The following is a 22,693-nucleotide window of genomic DNA, read 5'->3' as shown; positions in this document are numbered from 1 at the left end:
AAATGTAGCTTGCGTCAAAGTGACACAAAGTTCTAGAGTAACTCAGCAGGTGAGGCAACATTTTTAAAGAACATGGAAAGGCGATGTTTTGGGTTGGGACCCTTCAGACTGTAGAATAATTTATTTTGAATTAATGACGATAGTCAAGTAATTCAAAATAAATCATTTTCTAGATTTAAAATAAGTAATGCCCAAAATATTACACATCTTTGATTGATAAGTGGGAAAGTATGGTATATAATTTTCCAATAGTTTGTCACAGACAAAAATAACACTGCCATCTTCAAAATGAAGCATATTTGATTCTTTTTTCTCTCTTTATCTTCTCTAAACTTCAGTTTCCGCCTGATTGGAATCATTGGAATTTGCAAGGAAAGGTGACTCATAAAATGTCAAAGCCATCATGGGACTTTATTTATAGTGTTTCGAACATATTTATAAGTAGTGGCTATGGCAGGTGTGTTCATTGATATTCCAATCATCTATAGGGTGCAAATGTTTACACGACAGATATTTGACAAAAAAAAGTTATCGAGAAGGAACGACCAAAATCCCAGCAGAATTTGTTATTGCATTGGGCGTGGGGAGTTTTTTTTTTGGGGGGGGGGGGGGGGGGGGGGAGAAGACACTTCATCATTAGAGGAGAACACTTCATCATTTTGTGTTTATCTTCGTTGTAAACCAGCATCTGCACTTCCTTGTGTACGACACAAAGAGCTGGATTAACTCAGCGGGACAGGCAGCATCTCTGGAGAGAAGGAATGATTTCGGATCGAGACCGTCACCCATTCCTTCTCGCCAGAGATGCTGCCTGTCCCGCTGAGTTACTCCAGCTCTTTCTGTCAATTGTGGTTGCAGTTCCCTCCTACACAAACCTAGTGAGGACTTTGAACTAGGGGTTACTGACCTCAGTTCAACTCAATCGCAACATTATTTTCTTCAGTAATACAACCCGCTGTAAAATAAGTATCGTTCAGACATATTCGCTGTCGATGTTGTTTATCATGAAGCTGACTACATCGGTAAAGCAAGCAGTTTAAATCAATGACTCTCGTACTGTTCAGCTCGGAAAGGTTACAAGTAAAAGTGCCACAAACTTCAGCTGATGGATACAGGTATTATCGACAAGTGTGATAATTTGTGGTGGTGGTTGGTGGTGGTACTGGAGTTAACTTGTCCATCAAGCATGTGAAACATCTTGGCAAGACATGACGAAGCAAGGGTTAAATGCCACTGCTGACTCTGGTGGTGAGGGGGGTTTAAAATGGATTCAATCGCGAACTGAAAGCTGCAGTGTAGAGAAGTAGCGAGAGAGACAGAGACAGTGTGTGTGTGAGAGAGAGAGAGTGATAGTGTCAGACGGACAGAAGAGACCGCTATCAGCAGGCGCCGGGCATTGAGAACAAATGCATGATGCGAAAGGACTTCACCGCTGCCCGTCGTAATAGGATATCTGGGAATGAGAGATTTGTGTTTTAATCACTGCTGGTTCTGTGTAACTCTCACGCTACTGGAGGGCTGACTGTGTGCCGATGGTTGTATTTAGGCTGTGAATGGAAAGGGTGTTTAAAAAAAACAACATTTTGCTAAACTCAGAAGACAGGGGTTAATTGTCACCCGGTTGTGGCAGGGGGGTGAATGGTGAGGCGGAACGAAGGGGTTACCTGCTGTCCACACCAGTGTAACTCCAGTGCGCTGGTCATTGAGGGAGGCGGCTGCCAAGTGACGATGCTGGGATGGGAAGGACTTGGTAACGCTGCTCAGGCAGTAACTGAGAAGGCAGGCAGCGGCGTCCAACTGCCTCTTGTCATCTCTCTCCCTCTCTGAACACAGTTTTTTTTGGATCGGACTGCATTGCATTTCCAGCAGCCCCCCCTCTCTTCAAGAGGAGAATCCTTTTCAAAAACCTCGACTTTTTTTTTCTCTTGCGATCTAAGAGGCGAAGCGAAGCCAGCACTTGTGCACAGTTTGGATACACACAGCCTGAATCTATTTTCCGGGGTGGTTTTTTCTGGAACAGATTTATATTGTTGGATATTTTTTTAATCCCCTGTTTTTTGGTCGCTTGGAGTTTTTTTTTTTAGTGCCTGCACCAGGTTGCCGTTTGTGGAAGTGTTGGGGTTTTTTTTGGTATTCTACTTCTTGTGTGCTTGCGGTTGGACGCTCGGCTCTGCTCTGCTCGAATCGGACTGGCGATGCGGCTGTGTTTGCTGATCTCCCCGGCCACGATGGGACATGTCCCCGGCTCGCCGCTGACGGGCTTTTACCCCGGCAGGTGGCTGATGTTACTAGCGCTCAGGTTACTTTTCCTTGTGCCTGCAGGGGAGCCGGTCGGCCGCAGTGACAGTAACATCCCCAAAGCAATGGACAACGTGACGGTGAGGCAGGGCGACAACGCCGTACTCAGGTAAGAGAACAACTCCATCCCTTTGCATTGCCATGCACTGGGAACCTTGAATTCAATGTAATTGCATGAAAAGTTGTACACCTAGTCACTGTCGCCTATTATTGCTTGCTTATTCTGCACCTCGTCTCCTAAGCGGAGTATCTTTATGTATTTTCTGTGTGTGATCTGGTCTCATTGCTGGATTAATATCAGTGGTCGGATGTACTGGTAAATCTCTGCCTGTAAGGAAGGGATTATCCGCACGTTGCCTCGCTATCTCTTCCCTAGGAATTCGACTGCAGGCTTGGATATTGCTGGGGTTTTATGAGAAGCTGCTCCGGAACATCGCCTGCCCTGTTTACATACAAGACAAAACTGCGATTTTGCTCACTTTATATTTCAGCTCCTGACTACGATGGCCGCTGTTTTCCTTTGATGTTATGATATTCATTAGTTATCCAGAACCGCGCTGTGTGTGTGTAAATCTTCCCCAGTTGAGAACTGCTGATTTATTTTCCACTTTTCCCATATTTTTCGACAATGCCCAAAGTGCTGTCTGCCGCCTATATTAGCAACTGGGTTGATGCATATATGGGGCTTCTTAAGTTTCTGGAGAGGTTGACATTAGGCGAGGTGAGGTAAAATAAATAAAAAAATAGAACTGCCGGCAAGTTTTGAACCGCTGAACAGGAGTGGAGGGGGAATAGGGGCGAAGGCAGAGAGGGGGGCCATATTTAAGGAATAACGAGTTGCTTGTGAACGGAGAAAATGATGGTTGTGGGTTTTATTTTACTATGTGTTAAGTACTGTTGCACTGTTCTAATGTTTTTTTTTTCAGTTTTAATCCAAAAGCGTTATGAGTGCAATGTATTCTTCGCCTTAGAGAACCGGTCAATCGTTGAGATATTTACTAAAGGCTGCGGTCCTTGATGTTGTAGTTGGAGAAAACGCTTGGAAATTCATCTCTGTGCGACTAATATCAATAGGCCAATGTGTGCACATTGTTTGCGCTATGTTGCCTTAGTGTAGAGCACTCCCTCTGTTCACTGTTATTGATTTTATTAATGCAATCCTTCTCAGAACAGAGCCATATTGACAGAGGGGTACCATTCCGATGATAGCATATCAGGAATATTATTATTCTTAAAGTTATGCGATGCTTCCTGTACTGGTGACAGCATGTAATGTTAATGTTGCATTGATTTACAGGATATTGGCTCTATAATCGAGGACAAAAGATTTGAAGCTTAATTTTAAGTCATTTTGCTGATTTTATTTTCAATAGTCACTAAAATGGTTATACACTGTGCCAAACGTGGAATTTGTATTGCTATAAATCTGAATCTAGTGGACTATTGGCATCTAATTCACCTTTGAAATTACAGCTGTATAATATTTGTGATTATAATGCTACTAGTGTTTATTGATCATTGGGGACTTCTAGGCATGAAAATTATTTTGTTTTATAGTTTTTAAAGAAGAAAAAAAAGTACTCCAATAATGTAATTGTTGTAGATCTTAAATAGGTTCATAGGGATTAATATAAAGCTGTTTGATAGCTCTGAATGCAATTATTTTACTTCAGAAGAACATTGATTTCATTGGGGAAAACGTCACGAACATTACGTCAGTGACAAACTCAACAATAAGCAGCAAATGGTTGATTTTTTATGGTATCAAACCAGAAGAAAATATTTAAGATGGGAATTACAGTTTTGTGTTTGATCATCATTCTAACTTTAATTGTTTTGCTTGCTTAGGAATTGCAGTCAATTTCCAGCAATATGTGAATTTAACTGCTCTCGGATCACGCAATCATAGGATGTTGATAGCACACAAATGTTGAAAAAATGTCCATGCAATAATTGTCATATGTGATCATAAGTGATAGGAGCAGAATTAGGCCATTCAGTAATGGCTGACCTATCTCTCTCTCCTAACCCCATTCTCCTGTCTTTTCCCCATGACCTCTGACACCTGTATTAATCAAGAATCTATCTCTCTCTCTCTCTCTCTGCCTTAAAAATATCCACTGATGGCCTCCAATTGGCCTCCAAATGCAAGTCAGAGAAGAGTGTCACTGTTTGCTTTTGAATGGAGATACCTGAGCTCTATGTGTGCATGTATGATAGAGCCTTGTTGTGGATCAGTAAGATGAATATACAATGGGATTTCTACAATTAGTAATGATACACTATGGGCATCCAAAAAGCCTTCAGATTTAACTTGCTTCAAAAAGTTTGCCCATTAACCACAGCCCAATCACACTGTGAGCAATGGGAGATTTCCTTTATGGTTGTTTCTATTGGTGACATTAAGCTGCCGAGTCATATTTTATTGACTGCATTATACCTCGTAGTTTGCAGGACTGTAAGCTTAAAAATGATGTTGCATGAATACCAATTGTCTAGTGTGATTTTTGCTAAGTGTTTGAGTCCTGAGGTGGAGCTTGTTGTTTCAGCATATCTACCTCAGTCAGGAAACTTTCATGAATTCCTGAGCAGGCTCCATATGAGGAAACACAGATTAATTCCTCCACTCCATTTATTTTGCTGAAATTATATTTGGAGCTGGGTGAGCATGAAGCTGCATCATTGGCGAATTACGTGGGTAGACTGCACAAAGATGTCCATTCAAGCAAGAGTCACAATTCAAATACACCCCATAAGGTTTATTCCTTTCCTTCCATGGCTCCATGGCTTTCCTGCCTGAATTAGGTAGGAAACAATAACTATTCCACTTGGAATGCAAAGTCAGTTTACCAGTTCTGACAAAGGTTTGGCCAATCTTCAGCTGTTTGCAAACCCAGTTCTTCCACAAAGTTACAATCAATCTAAAATTGAACTCAGTCTTTAGATGTCGGGTGCAGCTCACCTGAGATGAACCATCAGAATACACGACCTTCAGCAGAATACTCGAATATTGTTGCAGTTTTGTGTGCCCAAAATGAAGAAATTTCAGTATGACGTTTAAAACATCAATGCACTATCCCTGTGGATAAGAAATATTTTATGAATATTCAAAATGATAGTTAATACAAAACTATAATGTCAATTTTACATTGATGGACAAAATCTATAAAACATTTTGTGGAGTTAATAACAAGTAGCTGTTTTTGTTTATTTCAGTGATTTGAGATATATCATTGTAATATATTTTGCAAAGATAAGCTATAACTTTGCTCAAGCCATATTATAGCCATGAGTTTAGTTTAGAGATACAGCGTGGAAACAGGCCCTTTGGCCCACAGAGTCTGCACCGTCCTACACACATGAGCTGTCCTACACACATGAGGGACAATTTACAACTTTACCTAGCCAATTAGCCTTCAAGCTCCATACAGACAGCACCCGTTGTCAGGATCGAACCCGGGTGTCCAGTGCTGTAAGGCAGCAATTCTACCGCTGCACTACTGTGCCACCCTGGTTATTTTCCATTTATAAATTCAAATGTTTAATGGCAGTACATTGGGAAACATTCTAAATACAAATTGAAATCTTGCAACTGGAAATGTGAAAAAGTTTGAAATCTGAAACAAAACACTCTTGGAAGTGCACAGTACATTAGACAACATCTGTGGAAGGTAAACAGCGCATGATTTCTGATCCAGGTGTAAATTGTTTCTCCCTCCACAGATGTTGCCTGACCTGCTGAGTATTTTTTTTAGCATTTTCTGTTTTAGTTGAAGATTAATTAACTGGGGACTGTGTCAATTTTAATGAGTTCCTCATTAAATGCAATAGAAGTTGGTAAAATGTCAATTGATGAGCATGAAATTGTGGGATCCAGGGTAGTACAGACAGAAGAATTGCTGCTCCTGAACTCTATCTGACCTTTGGTTCTGTCTGTGTTGAGTTTTCACATTCTTCCTATGACTGGATGGATTTTATGTTGGTGCATTGGGTCCCTCCACCCTTCCAATAATATGTGGGTTGCCAGGTAAATTGGCCTCTATGGACCCTCTGTGAATTAACCCTTATGTGTCTATGAATGGTTGGATTTGGAGGTGTGGTGTTGATTGATGGGAATGTGGCGACCATAAATTGCATTAGGGTAGGGTGAATGTGAAATTGGAGCGGACACAATGAAGAGTCTATTTCTGTGCTGTGTCTCTTCTTTCGCTGTCTCTCTAAATACAGTATATGAAGCATTGTTAACTTTCCAAGGTTTCAATCTAACTACCAAATCAATTGTAAGGCAGAGCCAAGTTTCTTTAATGAACAGCCTAAGATAACTGAACATTAGCCAGAGCTATGAGAAATTCTCCAAAGGAGGGAATGTTTTTAATTATGTAATGTAATATATAATAAGTAGTTAGTAAGTCTGATGGTAACCATGAAGCTCCCAGATTGTTATAAGCACCCACCAGCTTTAATAACTTCTGTGTGGGTATTGAATCCATTGTCCTTGAGCTGCAAGTGACTCCAGATCCATAGACATGTAGTTGATGCAATTGTGCTCTGAAATGTTTTAGAGAACCATGATGTCCGTTGGGGATGGGCATTAAATGCTGATGTTTCCTGTACCCATATCCTCTGATCAATGTAATAAAAAAAACTGTCTCAAACCATGGACCTCATTTCAATGATATGTTTACTTTGTCTTCCATCCGTTGAATGGAAACAAATGACACTAATGTTTTTGCACTACCTCCACATGTATACTGTGTAAGTTGTGAGCTTTTAATCTGTTCAAACAAATTGCAGTAAACCCTCTTTTTAATGGACCTCGTTAGAATAGATGTCCGTTAGAGCGGACGTCTGCCAATGCCGCCCCCATTTTGCAGCCTCCCTAGCCGCTTCTAGTCTGGGCTGGCGACACCAGCTCAGGCTAGGGCCACCTCCCCAGCTGCTTACAGATCTGGCTTCTCCCACGCCACTCTGGTTTGCACTGCTTCCAGGTCAGTCCTTCTGCCGCCACCACCGACCCTTACCTGCACTCGGCTGCCCGCGGGCCATGATCATTGACTCCGCCGATTCTTCCCTCTCCCCTGGGTCTCGACAAGAAACGCCACCAATCAATATTCTCCAGATATGCTCCAGCACTTTGTGTGCTTTTGAGCAACTGCAGTTCTACCACTTACATAATGATAATACCCTACTCTGTTGTAGCATACAATTGGCAATAACGGCCATTATTTCTCCCCCTCCCATGATCTATTATAACGAGGGTTTACTTTTTAAGAGACTTGCAATCAACTTAATTCTATGATATGTAATAAATGATAGGAAGCAGGGCCATTAATATTGGCATGAACATTTTGCAAGCAAGCAAAAATCAGCACACATACGTAACAACACAAAGTTTGCAACAACTGAGATTGACTGTTTTACTGCCAACATTGGGGAAAAAAAGTGTGGCATGTGAGAAGGACTCAATGGTCTGTCATTTTAATGGATAACAAAATATCATCAAATCACAGGCAGTGCAATGAAATTGCTGTTATTTTTCTGCAGCAGTTTCTTGATTTATTTTTCTGGCTCACGACAAGATTTCAAGCAAATCACATTATTTTCCATCATTTTTGGAAGACTAATTTTATTGCCCTTTTATTTTTGTATTGTGATTTATATATAAGGGATTAAAGATATTTTATGGGAGATTGGTACAGGTAATATGTACTTGTGTTGAATGCAGAGACAATGTAGGAACACCAACAGATTTCACTCCTCAGAGAGTCAATGTCGTTTATTTGTGAAAACCAAAAATATGTTTCTTGCATGAAATAATATTCCCAGCCAGCAACAGCCTACAGTCATCCCAAACTTGTTAAATAATGTTACACTATGCTGAAAGATGTCAATCTTCATGGCGAACATGAATGTAAAATTGTAGTATTGTTAAAAATCCTTTATTTTTTAGCCCTTTTAAAACAAACCTATGCATTTTGAAGAATGCATTTGAAGATCTATGCAATCTGAAGAAGGGTTTCGGCCCGAAATGTTGCCTTTTTTAATTTTTTTAATTTTATTTTTATTAAAAGTACAGTAAATTACAATAATACATATCAGATATATCTTATTACATTTGTTGTACCACTTCGTTTTTCAAACTTTAAAAAAAGATAGAAATAAAAGAAGTAAGGAAAGTGAGCAAGAATCGTGAAGGTGCAGGAAAGTGTTGGGGAAAGAAAGCCTCTTATGGAAGAAGTTAAAGAAGGAAGTAAAGAAAGGAAATAAGACCCTAAAAGAAAAGAAAAAAAAAGGAAAAACAATCGCTCTATTGTAACACAAAACTCTGCAAAAAAGGATATACCAAATGTATTTTTTAATTTTTTTTAAATTTATTTTATACCCCCCATTACCAGATCCTGGTACCATTTATATTTTAAATTACTATTGCACCTTATGCTTGTAATAGTTCCATAAATGCAGACCACGTCTTTTGCCTATTTCCTTCGCTCCATAGATGCTGCTGCACCCGCTGAGTTTCTCCAGTACTTTTGTCTACATGCATTTTGAGTTGTCTATTAAATTTGTTCACTAGATTTAATTTGATAATTGACTTTAATGTTGAACACCTGTGAGTAATTTAAAACTTTTCTTCCTAAATATTACGAGAAGCCTTTTACAAATTAAGAGAAGTGATCTAGCGTTATCACTTTCGGAAGGAACTTCAGGATTTTGTCCCTTCTTACCCAAGCCACCCACTCCCAGGTACTTTCCCCAGCAACTGCAGGAGATGCAACACCTTTCCCTATACTTCCTCCCTTGACTCTGTCCAAGGACCCCGACAGTCTTTTCAAGTGAGGCAGAGGTTCGCTTGCACCTCCAACATCTACTATCCCAGGTGTGGACTCCAATATATCAGCGAGACCAAGCGCAGGCTTGGCGATCGTTTCACTGAACACCACTACTCAGTCCGCATAATCATACCTGATCTCTCGGTTGCTAAACAATTTAATTCCCCCTCCCATTCCCAAACTGACCTTTCCGTCCTGGGCCTCCTCCATAGTCGGAGTGAGGCCCAGCACTAATTGGAGCAACAACAGCTCATATTCAGCTTGGGCAGTAGTATCAATATTGACTTCTCTAACCTCAAGTAACCCTTGCTTTCCCTGTCTCTCCATACCTTCGCCTTCCAGGTTCTCTGACCAGTCTGATTGTCCCCGATTACATTCTATCTCTGTTTGCTTTGTTGTCACCTTTTAACTAACAATGATCTATTCTACATTATCCTTAATCCTAATCCCCTTTGATGTTTCATTCTCACACTTTACTCTTCCTTATCTCCGTGTCTCCCTCTCCCCTGATTTACAGTTTGAAGTAGGGTTTAAACCTGAAATGTCATCTATTCCTTCTACCCAGAGATGATTCCTGTCCCGTTGAGTTTCTCCGGCATTTTGTGTCTATCTATTTTGTTCTGCAGCTTTGCTGTGATAGGAATTGAGTGAGAATTAGTTGACTATAGATCTGCAGTTCTGTGGACTGTGGATGCTTAGTGCACTCAATTTAGCAGGCTCTTTGGGACACCTTTTAAAGTTCAAAGTTAAGAATAGCACAACATTACTGAAAGTGCATCGATCTACTTCGATTTTTTTTCCCCTCTATTATACCTCGTTTTCCCTTTAAATAGCATCTGAGAATTCTATTAGATATTTCACCAGACATAATGTTTGGATTTTGCAGAGGGCTTCAATAAATTGTTCTATCCAGCATCCATTTTGGTGTAATTAAAACAATGTCGAGTCATCGTAATTTTTCCCCCTTATATTTAATACCTCCGTGAATGGCAGTTCAGAAGTGCAGGGATACGGTCAAAAAGGCATTGGGTCAAAGAGTACGTTTTTGGAGCTCATTTTGTGCCTCATTCACTTTTTTTGATTTCATGTTGACTGGATAGCTATTGGCAATATCTGGCATATTTGAACCAGCCATATACGATCTCCCAGGTAGCAACTGTGAGCTTTTAGTTGTAATTTATTTTCATGCAATTCCACCTGCCATCCTTTCTGTAAAGGTAGAGCACCCGAGAGAGATCAGTCCTCTTGGTGAATCAATTTGGTGATCCAGAATACAATTCTACTGTGTCACCTGTGCTTTTGCATTTCTTTTTTCTTGACAATACGAAGGAATAAGCAAGGGCTTCAATCGCACAATGCTTACAATTGAATTATTTACACTGTTTTTGAAGGTGAATATTTTCCCTTCTCCAAAATCCAATTCCCAAAGTTGTCCTGATTTTGGATTGATGTGTTACTGAATAATGTTGCAAGAAATCCCTTGTGAGAAGTGTCTGAGAATTACTGTATAAGAATATTAACAATAAAGTGCCTGTTAGTTATAAACTGCCTAAAATTTGAACTTTAAGTTTTGTTATGCACTTTTGTGTTAATGTAAGTTTTCACAATGTTGAGTGGTCAGCACGAACAAACTTTTACTATAAATTGCTGTTTTCAGATTGATAGCTCTCTTTCCAAGTACTGATTGTTGTCAAACCATTATCTTCAACCCTTTCTCCTGTACCATCTTTCCCCAAGTTATTGGAATAAACTGCCCTTAAGGATCTTTCCTGCCCAGACTCTGAACTTTGTCCTCATCTCATTCCCCATTGATTGCCCCCCCCCCCCCCCCCCCCCCCCCCAACTTTTCTTGGTGATGAATTAGACATCTTGCAGCCTTGAGTCAATTCCAATTCAATTGCTCACAATCCAACGTCCCTGCCAGACTAGCTTTTTAGTTGCTGTTGTTAACTGTTTTTGAATCGTATCATTCCCTAACACTTTGAAATCTGTCATTGTTACATCGCCCTCAAAAACAGCCAGCACACGTTCTCTCCAGCCTTGTAAATGGCTGGCCTACTTTCAAATGTTTTCTTCTTTTAAGGCCCCAAATCACAACCTATGTTTCCAACTCACTCAGATTGTGGAACAGCACTCAACTGAACGCTATGACTTGGTGTCAACAACGTATTATAAACTGTTCATCTGCTGAAATCTCAAATCAATTATCTCTGGAATGAAGTTCCTTAAATCACTGGCCATAATTTTTGGTACATCTCCTCAAAGTTGTTGCTAGATTGTAGCTATCAATGTTTCTGTAAACAAACACTACAAGACATCGGATATTTCTTTAAAGTCGCAATAAAAATTGATTTTGTTCACTGTAATTTCATTCGGAGTCATTAATAAGTGTCCTAAAGTGTTAACACTCAACAAACAAGTATTTTTATGGGATAGTTCAACACTGTGAACAGTTGAGGAATTCCAGATCATTGCACGGATGCAGGCTACACTTATTTTATCCATGGTCATTAACAAAAATTACCATGTTAATAATTTGTTTGCTTTGATTCTCCTCACTATGTCAAATGCAAAATGTCTTTGTTCTTAACAAAAGAAAAGTCGGGCATTCAGCCCATTGGAGAATAGCCAATGTTGTTCATTTGTTGAAGAAGAGGTAATCCAGGAAATTATAGATGGGTGCACCTCACGTCAGTGGTTGGGTAGCTATTGGGGAGGTTTCTTCAGGATAGGATTTGCTTGCTTTTACAAGGGTATGAGGTAATGATGAACGGTCAGTATGGTTTTATCCATGGGAAGTCGCAAAGAGTCACCTGGGTCTGGTGCTATCTTGAGGTTGGAATGGCCACAGAGAACATGCAAACTCCACACTGACAACTTGCAAGTTGAAGATAGGCACAAAATGCTGGAGTAATTCAGCGGGCCAGGCAGCATCTCTGGAGAGAAGGAATGGGTGACGTTTCGGGTCGAGACTCTTCTTCAGACGATGGATTCTGGGTTGTCGGAGCTGAGGCATTGAACTAGCTACTGCACCACTGTGCCACCTTGACAATGAATGTGTCATCACATGCCATAGTATTAACGTTGTCAATCCAGATTATTGGCATTGTAAAGCAATATTTATTCAATTTGCACAAATAGTACATATTTAGAGTTAATGCCTCTCAGTGTAAAGTCAATAACAATCAGAGGAGGTGCATATTTAATAAGCTTGTAATTATAAAAATGATTCAGTGTCACCTGTGACGCCGTCGGTGGCACCTGCTTCTGAGTCAGAAGCTTCCGATGAGCTGTTTCACTGTTGGAAGTGACACATCTTAGAGAAGATGTCGAACCGTTCCCACTGCTCTGTCAGTTTCATGTAGATACATCCCATGGACTCTTGAATGCAAGACTGGTGAAGTTACTTATTCAACTTAACTCTAATATAATAATTTGTCATTATCATATCGGGGTTTGAATACAAATTGGCTGCCACATTTCTTGCATCACAACAGTGACTCCAATTCACAGATGCTCAACTAGCTTTAACTGGCTTGGGGATATCCTAAATGGCCTGCAAAAGGCGGAATCCAACTTCCATTCTTTTCATTTTAATGAGGTTCACATAGACTAATATTTCAATTCAAAAACTATTTATTTATAAACACTCTTAAGGAATCTATTCTGAAATCTGAAGAAGGGTCCCGACCTGAAAAATCAAGTATTCACGTTCTCCAGAAAAGCTGCCTGATTCGCTGAGTTACTCCAGCACTTTGTGTGTTTTTAAAAAATAAACAAACATCTGTAATTCTTTGCAATTCTAAGCAATATATTCTCTATTTGTAGTAACAATCTAACTCAATTTTGTACGCAAAAGGTGTAATGCAAACATATTTTGAGAGAATAGCAATTCATAAATCAAAATTAAATGCAATATTATTTTACGTTAGTTTGTGGAATAACCGTTCTGCATCATTACAGCAGTTGTCCATGCATTCCCTCCATATTATTATGGCAGATTTGCAGGTTTTATTCAATTATTGACACATTTATACTGTAGAAGTTGGAGTGTGGTAAAAATAAAATGTCTTTCCTCCATAGTTATGATATGAATAACACATTTCACAAAGTTATTCTGTTTTAATACCCTATTAACCTTCAAGCTGTTCCAAGAATTAGCCTTTGTAGTTCTAAGAGTCCACCAGCACGTATTTTGCAATGGTACTCTCACAGGTAGTAATTAATGTTCTTTCATCTGTTTTCGATGAGGCTTTGTGTCTTCCAGTGGAGCCAGAGCATAAATGAGTCAAGAAACATTGACGTAGTTTGAAAGCACATCTGAATCGATCCTGGTTAATTTCCTGCAGGTTCTTCTTTTGAATAAAAATGTGCTCGTTGGTCATATGTCCTCTTTGGACATATCTTGTCCTAAATATTGCATTATAGCAGTTACATCCCAGAGAATTCCACACACACAGCAGATATTTCACAAGCTCGGATGTACATAAATGACAGCTTTGACTTATTTTTTAAATAGGATGATCACCCCTTGTGTGTTTAGAAAACATATAAATATAATTATTGTGAATTAATTCAGCTTTTTTCAGTTAAGCATAATTAAATAATTTTCTACTTTTAGATTCTGGCAGTTAGTAAATTGCAATTTTTTTTCCATGAGTTCTGATATTTATTGCAGATGGAAGCCATCCTGTCATGCACCCTTCAGTAAACTCTGACCACTTTTCCCCCGAGGTTCCGTGTCAATCCACCACATTTGATGCTTGGATGACAAGGAATCTAATAAAGTCCATTTTTTTTCCTTGCGTGTTGCTTGATCTTGAGAATTTCATGGGTCACATCGTCCATCTCCGAGACTGCCTGTGAAATACTTCATCCAATATCGTTGAAGTTCGCATTGCATCATTTGAAATTCAGTGGCCTGGATTTTACAGTAATAATGGCAAAACTAAAAGTGTTTGCTGTCATCATTCTGTGCAACTAACAGATATTTCTGTACGTGCATATTTTACCAGTTGTGATCGTAACCAAATGCTAGAAATATGGTGCTTCCAATGTTGAAACTAACTCCAGAAATGCTGTTCCAGGTACGTACTTCTGTAATACATTGGTGAGAAGAAAGTGAGGTCAACTTTAGATAGACACAAAATGCTGGAGTAACTCAGCGGGCCAGGCAACATCTTTGGAGAGAAGGACTAGGTGGTGTTTCGGGTCAAGATCCTTCTTCAGACTGAAGAAGTCTCAACCCGAAATGTCACCCATTCCTTCTCCAGAAAGGCTGCCTGTCCTGCTGAGTTATTCCAGCATTTTGTGCCAATTTTCAAGATTTCTTCACAAATTTTGGGAAATGGTCTGTTTTTTTCAGTAATTGTACTGCTTTGAATATGCTGTGTGAGATCCATGATTCCCATCAGTCTAATATCCTTTTCTCACCTCTTTTCCATAAACTATCTCCCATTTGGTCAGCACCCGTGTTGCTTATTACCTGAGCTACCTTAGTCAATCTCCATGTAGGCTTTTACCTTGCACTTCAGATTACACCAAGATAGGTGATACTGTAGACAGTGAAGATGATTATCAAGAAATTCAGTGGGATGTAGATCATCTGGGCAAATAGGCCAAGGAATGGTTAATGGTATTTTGTTCAGATACGGCTGAGGTGTTGCATTTTGAGCTGCATACCAGAGCAGGGCCTTTACGGTGAAGGGTGGAACCATGGAGAGTGTTGCCGAGCAGAGCGATCTCAGAGTACAAGCACAGTTCCCTGAAAGTGACATTACAGGTAGTGAAGACTCTTAGCACATTGGCCTTCATCAGCCAAGGATTTGAGGAGAGTAGTTGGAACATTATGTTACATTTGTACACGACATTGGTGCAACCTTACTTGGAGGAATGTGTTCAGTTTTGGTCACTCTGCTGTCGGAAAGATGCCATTTAAGCTGAAATTTAAGAGGATTTGTCCAGGACTTGAGGGCTTGATATATGGGGAGAGCTTTGGCATTCTAGGACTTTATTCCTTGGAGTGCAGGAGACTCTTGGGTGATCTAAGGTAGATGCATAAAATCATCAGGGGAATAGAAAGTGAGAATGTCCAGAGTATTTTTCCCCCAGAGTAGGGGAATCGAGAACTAGAGGGCATAGGTTTAAGGTGCAAGTGAAATGATTGAATAGGAATTTGAGGGGTAACCTTTTCACACTGAGGCTGGTGAGTATATGGAATGAATTACAAGAAGCAGTAGTTAACATGGGTACAATAGAAACATGAGACATTTAGATAGACACATGGAGCATCTTGGTTGGCATGGATGAATCGGGCCAAGGGGCCTTTTTCCATGCTGTATGTGATTCTGACCTCACTCCTCCCCCCAGCTGTTTTGAAAACTGTTACCTCTTCACTCTTCTCCCTGACCCAAAACATGAACTAGTTTCTCTTTCCACAGATGCTGCTTGACTCTGTGCTCTCGAAGCCAATTCTGTCCTTGACTCGGATTTGGACATATTTATATTTCATTTGTATTTGTTCAAGGCCTCTGCCAAGTAGTTTCTGACCTGGGAGGATAAAAGACAAGGGTAGTTGATAACCGCCAAAACATTTCCTTGCTCATGTGCCACAAGACGCTCCTTGCATCTATTCCTTCCTGACTGTTCATCACAACCTCTGTCCAGACAGGATGCTTGTAGGAATGGTAATGGAGATGTCTGCAGCATTGAGTCCAAATGTGGTGATATGAAACTGTAGCTGGCCAGTCTGTTGGACTGTTCTCCCAATTGGGTATGTCCCTGGATATTCTTGAGTGCGACCTTACATTGTTAAGTGGGGAAACTGAACCCTTTCAGTTAAATTGAGAAGCTGGAATTGACTGACCATTAGACTGTTTTAGGGTGCTTTGAGGCAATTGAGTATCTTGACAGGTCATTTCATGGAAGATTTAATGTTACATTTGACCCACATTTGCTGCAGACAACAGATTTAATTCTCGAAACTATATTGATGAACACAATTGGCTTGGAAACCCATCTGGCATTTTTGCATTCACTTTTATCAGCGTTTCCAGATTAAATTAGTTAATGGACTACATTTTCCAGCTGCCTGTGGAATTTGAATGTTTTTTGAACACTCGTCAAGACCACTCGTTAGGAGGCCAATAACAACTATGCTGAACAATAATTTAATGGGCCCATAACTGTTAGAAAGAATGCTAGCTGTTCTTTTTTTTTCTAGATTAAGAAATAGATTTGATTTAATTCTTGTTTTGAGGGCACATGTTCCAGAAAGCAGTTGAAGAACGATTGTTAAGTGAGAATCATATCCTTAAAAATTGTTGGTTGTTAATGAGTGAGACTGATTGCAGCTGATTAAGTGGACCTGTACAAAGCTTAGTACTCAGTTCATGTATAATCTCAAGGAGAGTTTTAAGTGGAACCATTTTTAAATTCACGGAAGAATCAAATGTGCACGAAGGTAGTAATTTAGAACAATTTCACTCCAAGCTGATTTGATTCAATCTGGTTTAAAAAGGGAGCAAGATTCAAATAATCACAACGTCATAGCCATGATGGGCAGCTTAAGTGTTTTTTTTAAGCTATTAACTCAATGGGAAAATCTGATAAAGGGTTTCAACCCGAAAAGTCACCCGTTCCTTCGCTCCAGAGATGCTGCCTGTCCTGCTGAGTTACTCCAGCATTTTGTGTCTAACTCAATGGAAAAGCTAGATGGTCCCGTATACCTGGAGATATATCTGTAATAATGTCAAATCTCCTGTTTCCATTTCAAAAGATAAATCTGCAGGGCATTTGAATGTAAAATCTGATGAATGCAACAAGCAGATTACGTATTAATATTGTATTTTTACGTGGAAACACTATTACATGTTAGCAAAGACATCAGGAAGGGTCAGTCGCTATTCCTGTTCACTTGCTAATTGGGGATGGGAGGTATTCTACTGGACTGTTCGAAAGAAAAAGAATTGTGCTGCGTTGGCAATTAACATTTGTGACAACAAAAGCACGATTGACCATTTTTGCACTGGTTGACCAGAAAAAGTGCCAGGGGAAATACATTCCTCCTTTTAGGTTTGTGCTGAAAGTCTTTACAGAAATTTCAGCAATATTTCTGCAAGAAAGGATGCTTGGGAACAGATTGCAGGCACTGTGCCTATTGTTATTCTGCCAGCTGTCATGTATTGACCAAGTTTGCCATTTTGTATAGATGAAGATCTAACTTAATTTCCTTAAAATCGACTTCCATTATTGAAAGCTGTAAGCGGGAGATTATTTAAGAACCAATTGCTTACTCCAATTTCTTTATTAATTGAAAGATTGCCAAGAAATTAAAGCCCTTGAATGGGTTTAATCCCTGCAATAGACAGCCAGCTGCTAAAATCATATGTAGAAATCGCTCATCAGCACATTGGTGTCATTATTTGATCCGTCTCTTCCTTATAAAGAGAGAGGGAGAATGCTTATGATTCAGGTGAAAGACTCTTCAGCTCATGAAGGGTTTTTGACTGCAGCATGTTAACTGTTTCTCTTTCCACAGATGCTGCCTCGTTCACTGGCAATTTACTACATTTTCTGTTTGTTTTTAAATTTCATATTCCTGGCATCTGCAATTTCATTTAACATTTCCATATCCTATTCATTGTTATTTTCCCACTGCAATAATACCACTGCAGTTATACCACTGCACTTTTCAAGAGAGAGTTAGATTTAGCTCTTAGAGCTCAAGGAATCAAGGGATATGGGGGGAAAAAGCAGGAACGGGGTACTGATTTTAGATGATCAGCTATGATCATATTGAACAGCGATTCTGGCTTGAAGGGCCGAATGGTGAACTCGTGCATCTATTTTCTATGTTTCTACACATAGCTCAATCCCCCCACCCTTTCATCCTCCATCCATCCTACAGTGAGAACGTGACTATGATGAACTTCCGGAAACCTTTGCTCTTGCTGATGTTATTGGAAGTCTCAGATCAATTGTGTGCTGCTGAAATTAGTTTAGTTTATTGCCAAGTCTACCGAGTTGAAATGAAAAGCTTTCTTGTTGCGTGCTGGTAAGTCAGCAGAAAGACTATCCATGATTACAATCAAGCCGTCCACAGTGTACAGATACAGGATAAAGAGAGCAACGTTCAGTGCAAGGTAAAGTCCAACTAAAGGTAGTTTGAGGATCTCCAGTGAGGTAGATGGGATATCATGTGCAAGCAATGTAGGCGGCAGATTTAGAGTTGAACCTCCAACACCGTTAACACTCATTTACCGCTCTATACGTTCTCTCTATCATTTGTTTAGTTGTTCGAGATACAGTTTTTAGATAAACAGGCGCTTCGGCCCATTGCGTCTGTGCCAATCAGCGATCCCCGCACATTAACACTATCCCTCGCACACGAGGGCCAATTTACAATTATGCCAAGCTAATTAACCTACAAACCTGTACGTCTTTGGAGTGTGGGAGATAACGGGAATTCTTGGTGAAAACCCACACGGGCCACGGGGAGAACGTACAAGGTCTGTACAGATAAGCACCCATAGTCAGGATCGAACCCGGGTCCCGGGCACTGTAAGGCGGCAACTCTACCACTGTGCCAGGAATTAGGGGATGCTGGCAAAAAGGAAGTTGTTTTTTTTTTGTGATATTTTTTCCTCAAAGGAAACGAGCAAACAATATCGATGGGAGAATCTGCAAATGCACGTAATTTCACCATCAACAGTGACAAAGCACTATTTGCAAAGGGACCTGCGGTGAATATAAGATCACGGGACTAGATCAGGCAGATGGCTGGCTGACTCATTGATCTTCCCACTGACCTTTCTTGGGGTGGTTCAGAGTGTTAAGCCAAATTGTGCATTGCCTGTGCCAGAGTATCGTTCCTACTATCTTTAGCCATTTTCAGAGTGTGCCTGCATCGATTGATTTATCATAACTGTCACAGATCCTCTTAGAAGCCAGCATGGACATAAATCAGGTCTGTCCCGATAAACACATTTTTTGTTCCATCTCAAGATTTGTTTTAGCAGCTGTTGACTTGCCATTTCACCACTCAAAGAAAATAAAGCTCCCATATACGCTGCAAATCTTCCTGTAAACAACATCCTGGAGAAGATCTGATGAAATATCTGGTGCATTCAGTTATTAATATCGATTATGAACTGTGGTCTTCTGCTTGACTTGCAGACCATCTGTGTTTTGCTTCTGTCTTATCTCGTCTCTTCCATTTGGCTTCTCGTGGATTTATTAACCCTTTCTCTGCTGGGCAGTTATGATTACTTTGCAGGAAAATTAAGAGAAATGGGCAGTTTATGTTATTAGTAACTCTTGTAAACAACAGGACACTAACTTTCCCAGCACTCAGTACGGTGTAAGGATCTCTTATCTTGAAAATAGCTTAAAATCCGAAGTGTATTGTCACTGCAGTTTGAAGAAGTGAATGATTTCTTACATCTATTGGCACTTTGTTTATTTTGTCACACTAGTTTAGTTTAGAGATACAGCACGGAAACAGGCCCTTCTGCCCACACCGACCAGCGATCCCCGCACATTAACACTATCCTACACACAATAAGAACAATTTGCATTTATACCAAGCCAATTAATCTACAAACCTGTACAACTTTGTAGTGTGGGATGAAACAAATGATCTTGGAGAAAACCCACTCAGTCACGGGGAGAACATGCAAACTCCGTACAGACAGCAACCGTAGTCGTGATCGAACCCGGGTCTCGGGTACAGCAAGCGCTGTAAGGCAGCAACTCTACGGCTGCGCCACCGTGCCGTCCTGGCATGTGATGTAAAATAAATGATTGCATCTGTTTCCGGAGCCATGTAGCAGGAAAACCGGCCCTTCGGTCCATGGTGTGTGTGTGTGTGTCGAGTGTTCAGCACCCATTGACACTAATCCCACTACACTAATTGTATTTTGTTTGCCCTATATTCTCAAAGTTTTACCATGTTTTTCCTTGAGCATTGCATTGTTTTTACTGCAGCGTGTCAGTAATTGAAAAATTAATTCCCCACTCATTCTACTTAATATCCTATTATCAGTGACACAACTCCAAGCCTTATTGTACCAGAGCAGGAGATGAGATTGAAGTTTGTGCATGAGAGATCTGGGATGTATTTCTGTACACTTCCCCTATCTCAGTGATATATTTCTTCCCACTTTCCTCTCTTAATCCTAAATTTATTGACGCAACTTTGGGTTCAACATCGGTCGATGGGTATCAAATGTGCTTCACTTCATGGAGAACATTTATTTGCTGCACTGATGTTGCCACGAATGTTAGAATTGTGTCGGGCAATGTTTTGAACTGAGTCTGGGAACAAGGTTTCAGCAGCACTTTCTTCCAATCCAAGTGTGGTTTGTTAACCCCTGATGTACCACCTCAATATGCTTCCTTCAACTACTCATGCCCCTTCTCCTAACAAATCTCAATATAGGAAAATAATGATTGTAAAGTATTTGGGATGTATCCCTAAACGTCATACCTCAACTATCCCCAGAGAAAAAGCTCAGTTCATTAGTAAGCTTTTTAAGTAATATTTCTTTTTTCTAAATGGCTGCATTTTTATTCCCTGGTTTCTACTTTATGGACATTTTATCCATCCAACAGAAATGATAAGTGCATTAAGAAACCATGGAGACAGAAAGGCAAAGACATAATTACTTGAAGGTGGTTCCATCCATTAATATTGGGTGGAAAATTTTATTTTTGTACTGATGAATTTGCAAACCTTCTTAGTTTCCCCGTGCGTATTGGTTGTTTAATTCTGCTGAATGAAGTGTTGAAATAGAGGCATTTGTGTAATAAACTACAGAACAGTGCAGCACATGAGCGGGCCCTTTGGCCCACAATGTCTCTGCCAAACATGATGCCAAGATCATCTCTTATCTATAATTCATATTCCTCCATTCCCTGCTTTCCATTTGCCTATCCAAAAATCTCCTAATTGCTAGCTATTTTAAGCACTTAATCTGTCAGTGTGTACGTTCAAGGTAGTCACTTCACTATTTGACTGATTATTTATTAAGTTATTAATCTTCAGGACAATATGCAGCAGTTAACTACCATAGCTACAATCATATAAATCAGAAATGCTTGTATCAATGTTCAAATCCATTCATTAATGTTTATTCTTACTTTTTATTTGTGATGCTTGCAATGGAGTAGCTGTTATTGGGCTAGTCGCACAAAACCTGGACTTGGAAATCATTGTTTTGTCTGTCTTCATGCAGAGGTTTTTACAAAACAGTATTTAAGCTGTCTTGCCGTTCTGGACTAGAATGTTGTCATCGAAAAATATGTGCACATCTGGCAAACGGGTAAAGCTGCTGGCTGCACGTTTCCGATGGTGAAACCTGCAAAGAAAAAGCTCTGACCATGTTCTGAGATACTAACTGAGAATTTGTTATTGAAGTCGAACTGCTTCTTGGGAAATGAATCCAGCGAGCATTTGTAATAGGAATAAAGTGGTTCAGTGGAAAATGTTATTGGAATGTGCTGGGCTGCTGAGAAGTTATGGACTGGCTTGGAGGTATTCTGCAGGTAGTAGAAACTAAAATTGAAGCGATTCCACCACCCAGCATGTAATTCACAGTGGTAAAGCTTTCCGTTATATTACCATCTGTCCTTTTGTGTAATTCTGTCATTTTTGCATTGATTACACAACCTATCTCCATAAGTGACAGAAAAGTGACAGAGTAATTTTCTGTTCCAGTTTAAATTTTTAGCCGGCAGATTTCTAAATCTAATAACAGTTTCATCAATCAAAACCTTAGAGGACATTATCCAACACTGTGTAATATCTAGGTGCAGATAAACAATTTTGTGAGTCGTTTCCCAAAAGCAGATGTTGAGATAATATGTTTCTCGATGAGACTATCTGAAAGAAGATAAAAGATGAAATGTTTGCCAATGTCAATAACCCTATTTTTAAAAGATTTGCCAACATTAGCTTTGTTTCTTGTATAAAATCCATAGCAATAATTCAGGTTTGTTCCTTACTGTTAAACCTGAGCAAGAATAGACACAAAGTCCGGGTACTTGGTTCTATTTTCATTAAATTTGGTCCTCTCGTAGAGACCATGAAATACTATCCAAATTTCTAGTATTTGGCCCATAGACATCAATGGGATCTTATTTGACTGGTTATTTACAGACCTCTTAATGTTCCAAGAATGTCTGCCTCCACTACCCTCTCATGAAATGCATTCCAGCCGCCAACCATCATCTGGTTAATATCATACATCATTGAATCCACATAATCCGCTTCCTCTTATTGGTTTGGGTCCTGCTGCATTTGGAGTATTGAATGCAGTTCTAGCCTATTACAGGAAGGATGTGGAGGCTTTTGAGAGAGCCGGGGAGGTTTACCAGAACGCTGCCTTGATTAAGAAATGAATTAATAAATGGGGAGAAGACGGGAGAATGGAGTTAGGAGGGAGAAATAGATCAGCCATGATTGAATGGTGGAGTAGACTTGATGGGCCAAATGGCCTAATTCTACTCCTATTCCTTATGACGTTATGATTAGGTGCCATTAACGACAAGAAGAGGTTGGATAA

General features: G+C 39.9%; 1 protein-coding gene across 6 annotated transcripts in view; it reads left to right on the top strand.

Annotated features, from left to right (window-relative positions):
• The first annotated feature begins 761 nt into the window (after positions 1–761).
• opcml (opioid binding protein/cell adhesion molecule-like) overlaps positions 762–22,693 on the top strand; it is a 798,950-nt gene continuing 777,018 nt past the window's right edge. For 2 of the 6 annotated variants that reach the window (XM_055660808.1, XM_055660810.1), the window contains exon 1: positions 1,338–2,407. In XM_055660808.1, coding sequence (XP_055516783.1) covers positions 2,196–2,407 — 212 coding nt within the window. In that variant the 5' untranslated portion in view covers positions 1,338–2,195. Of the gene's footprint in view, positions 1,116–1,193; positions 1,249–1,335; positions 2,408–22,693 lie in introns of those variants that run through there. The other 4 variants (XM_055660813.1, XM_055660812.1, XM_055660807.1 and 1 more) reach the window with 4 other exon arrangements.

Source organism: Leucoraja erinacea, chromosome 32 (assembly GCF_028641065.1).
Source record: "Leucoraja erinacea ecotype New England chromosome 32, Leri_hhj_1, whole genome shotgun sequence".
NCBI classification, from domain to species: Eukaryota; Metazoa; Chordata; class Chondrichthyes; order Rajiformes; family Rajidae; genus Leucoraja; species Leucoraja erinaceus.
The sequence above is the reverse complement of the archived record's forward strand: the minus strand, read 5'-3'. Positions and strand labels throughout refer to the sequence as shown.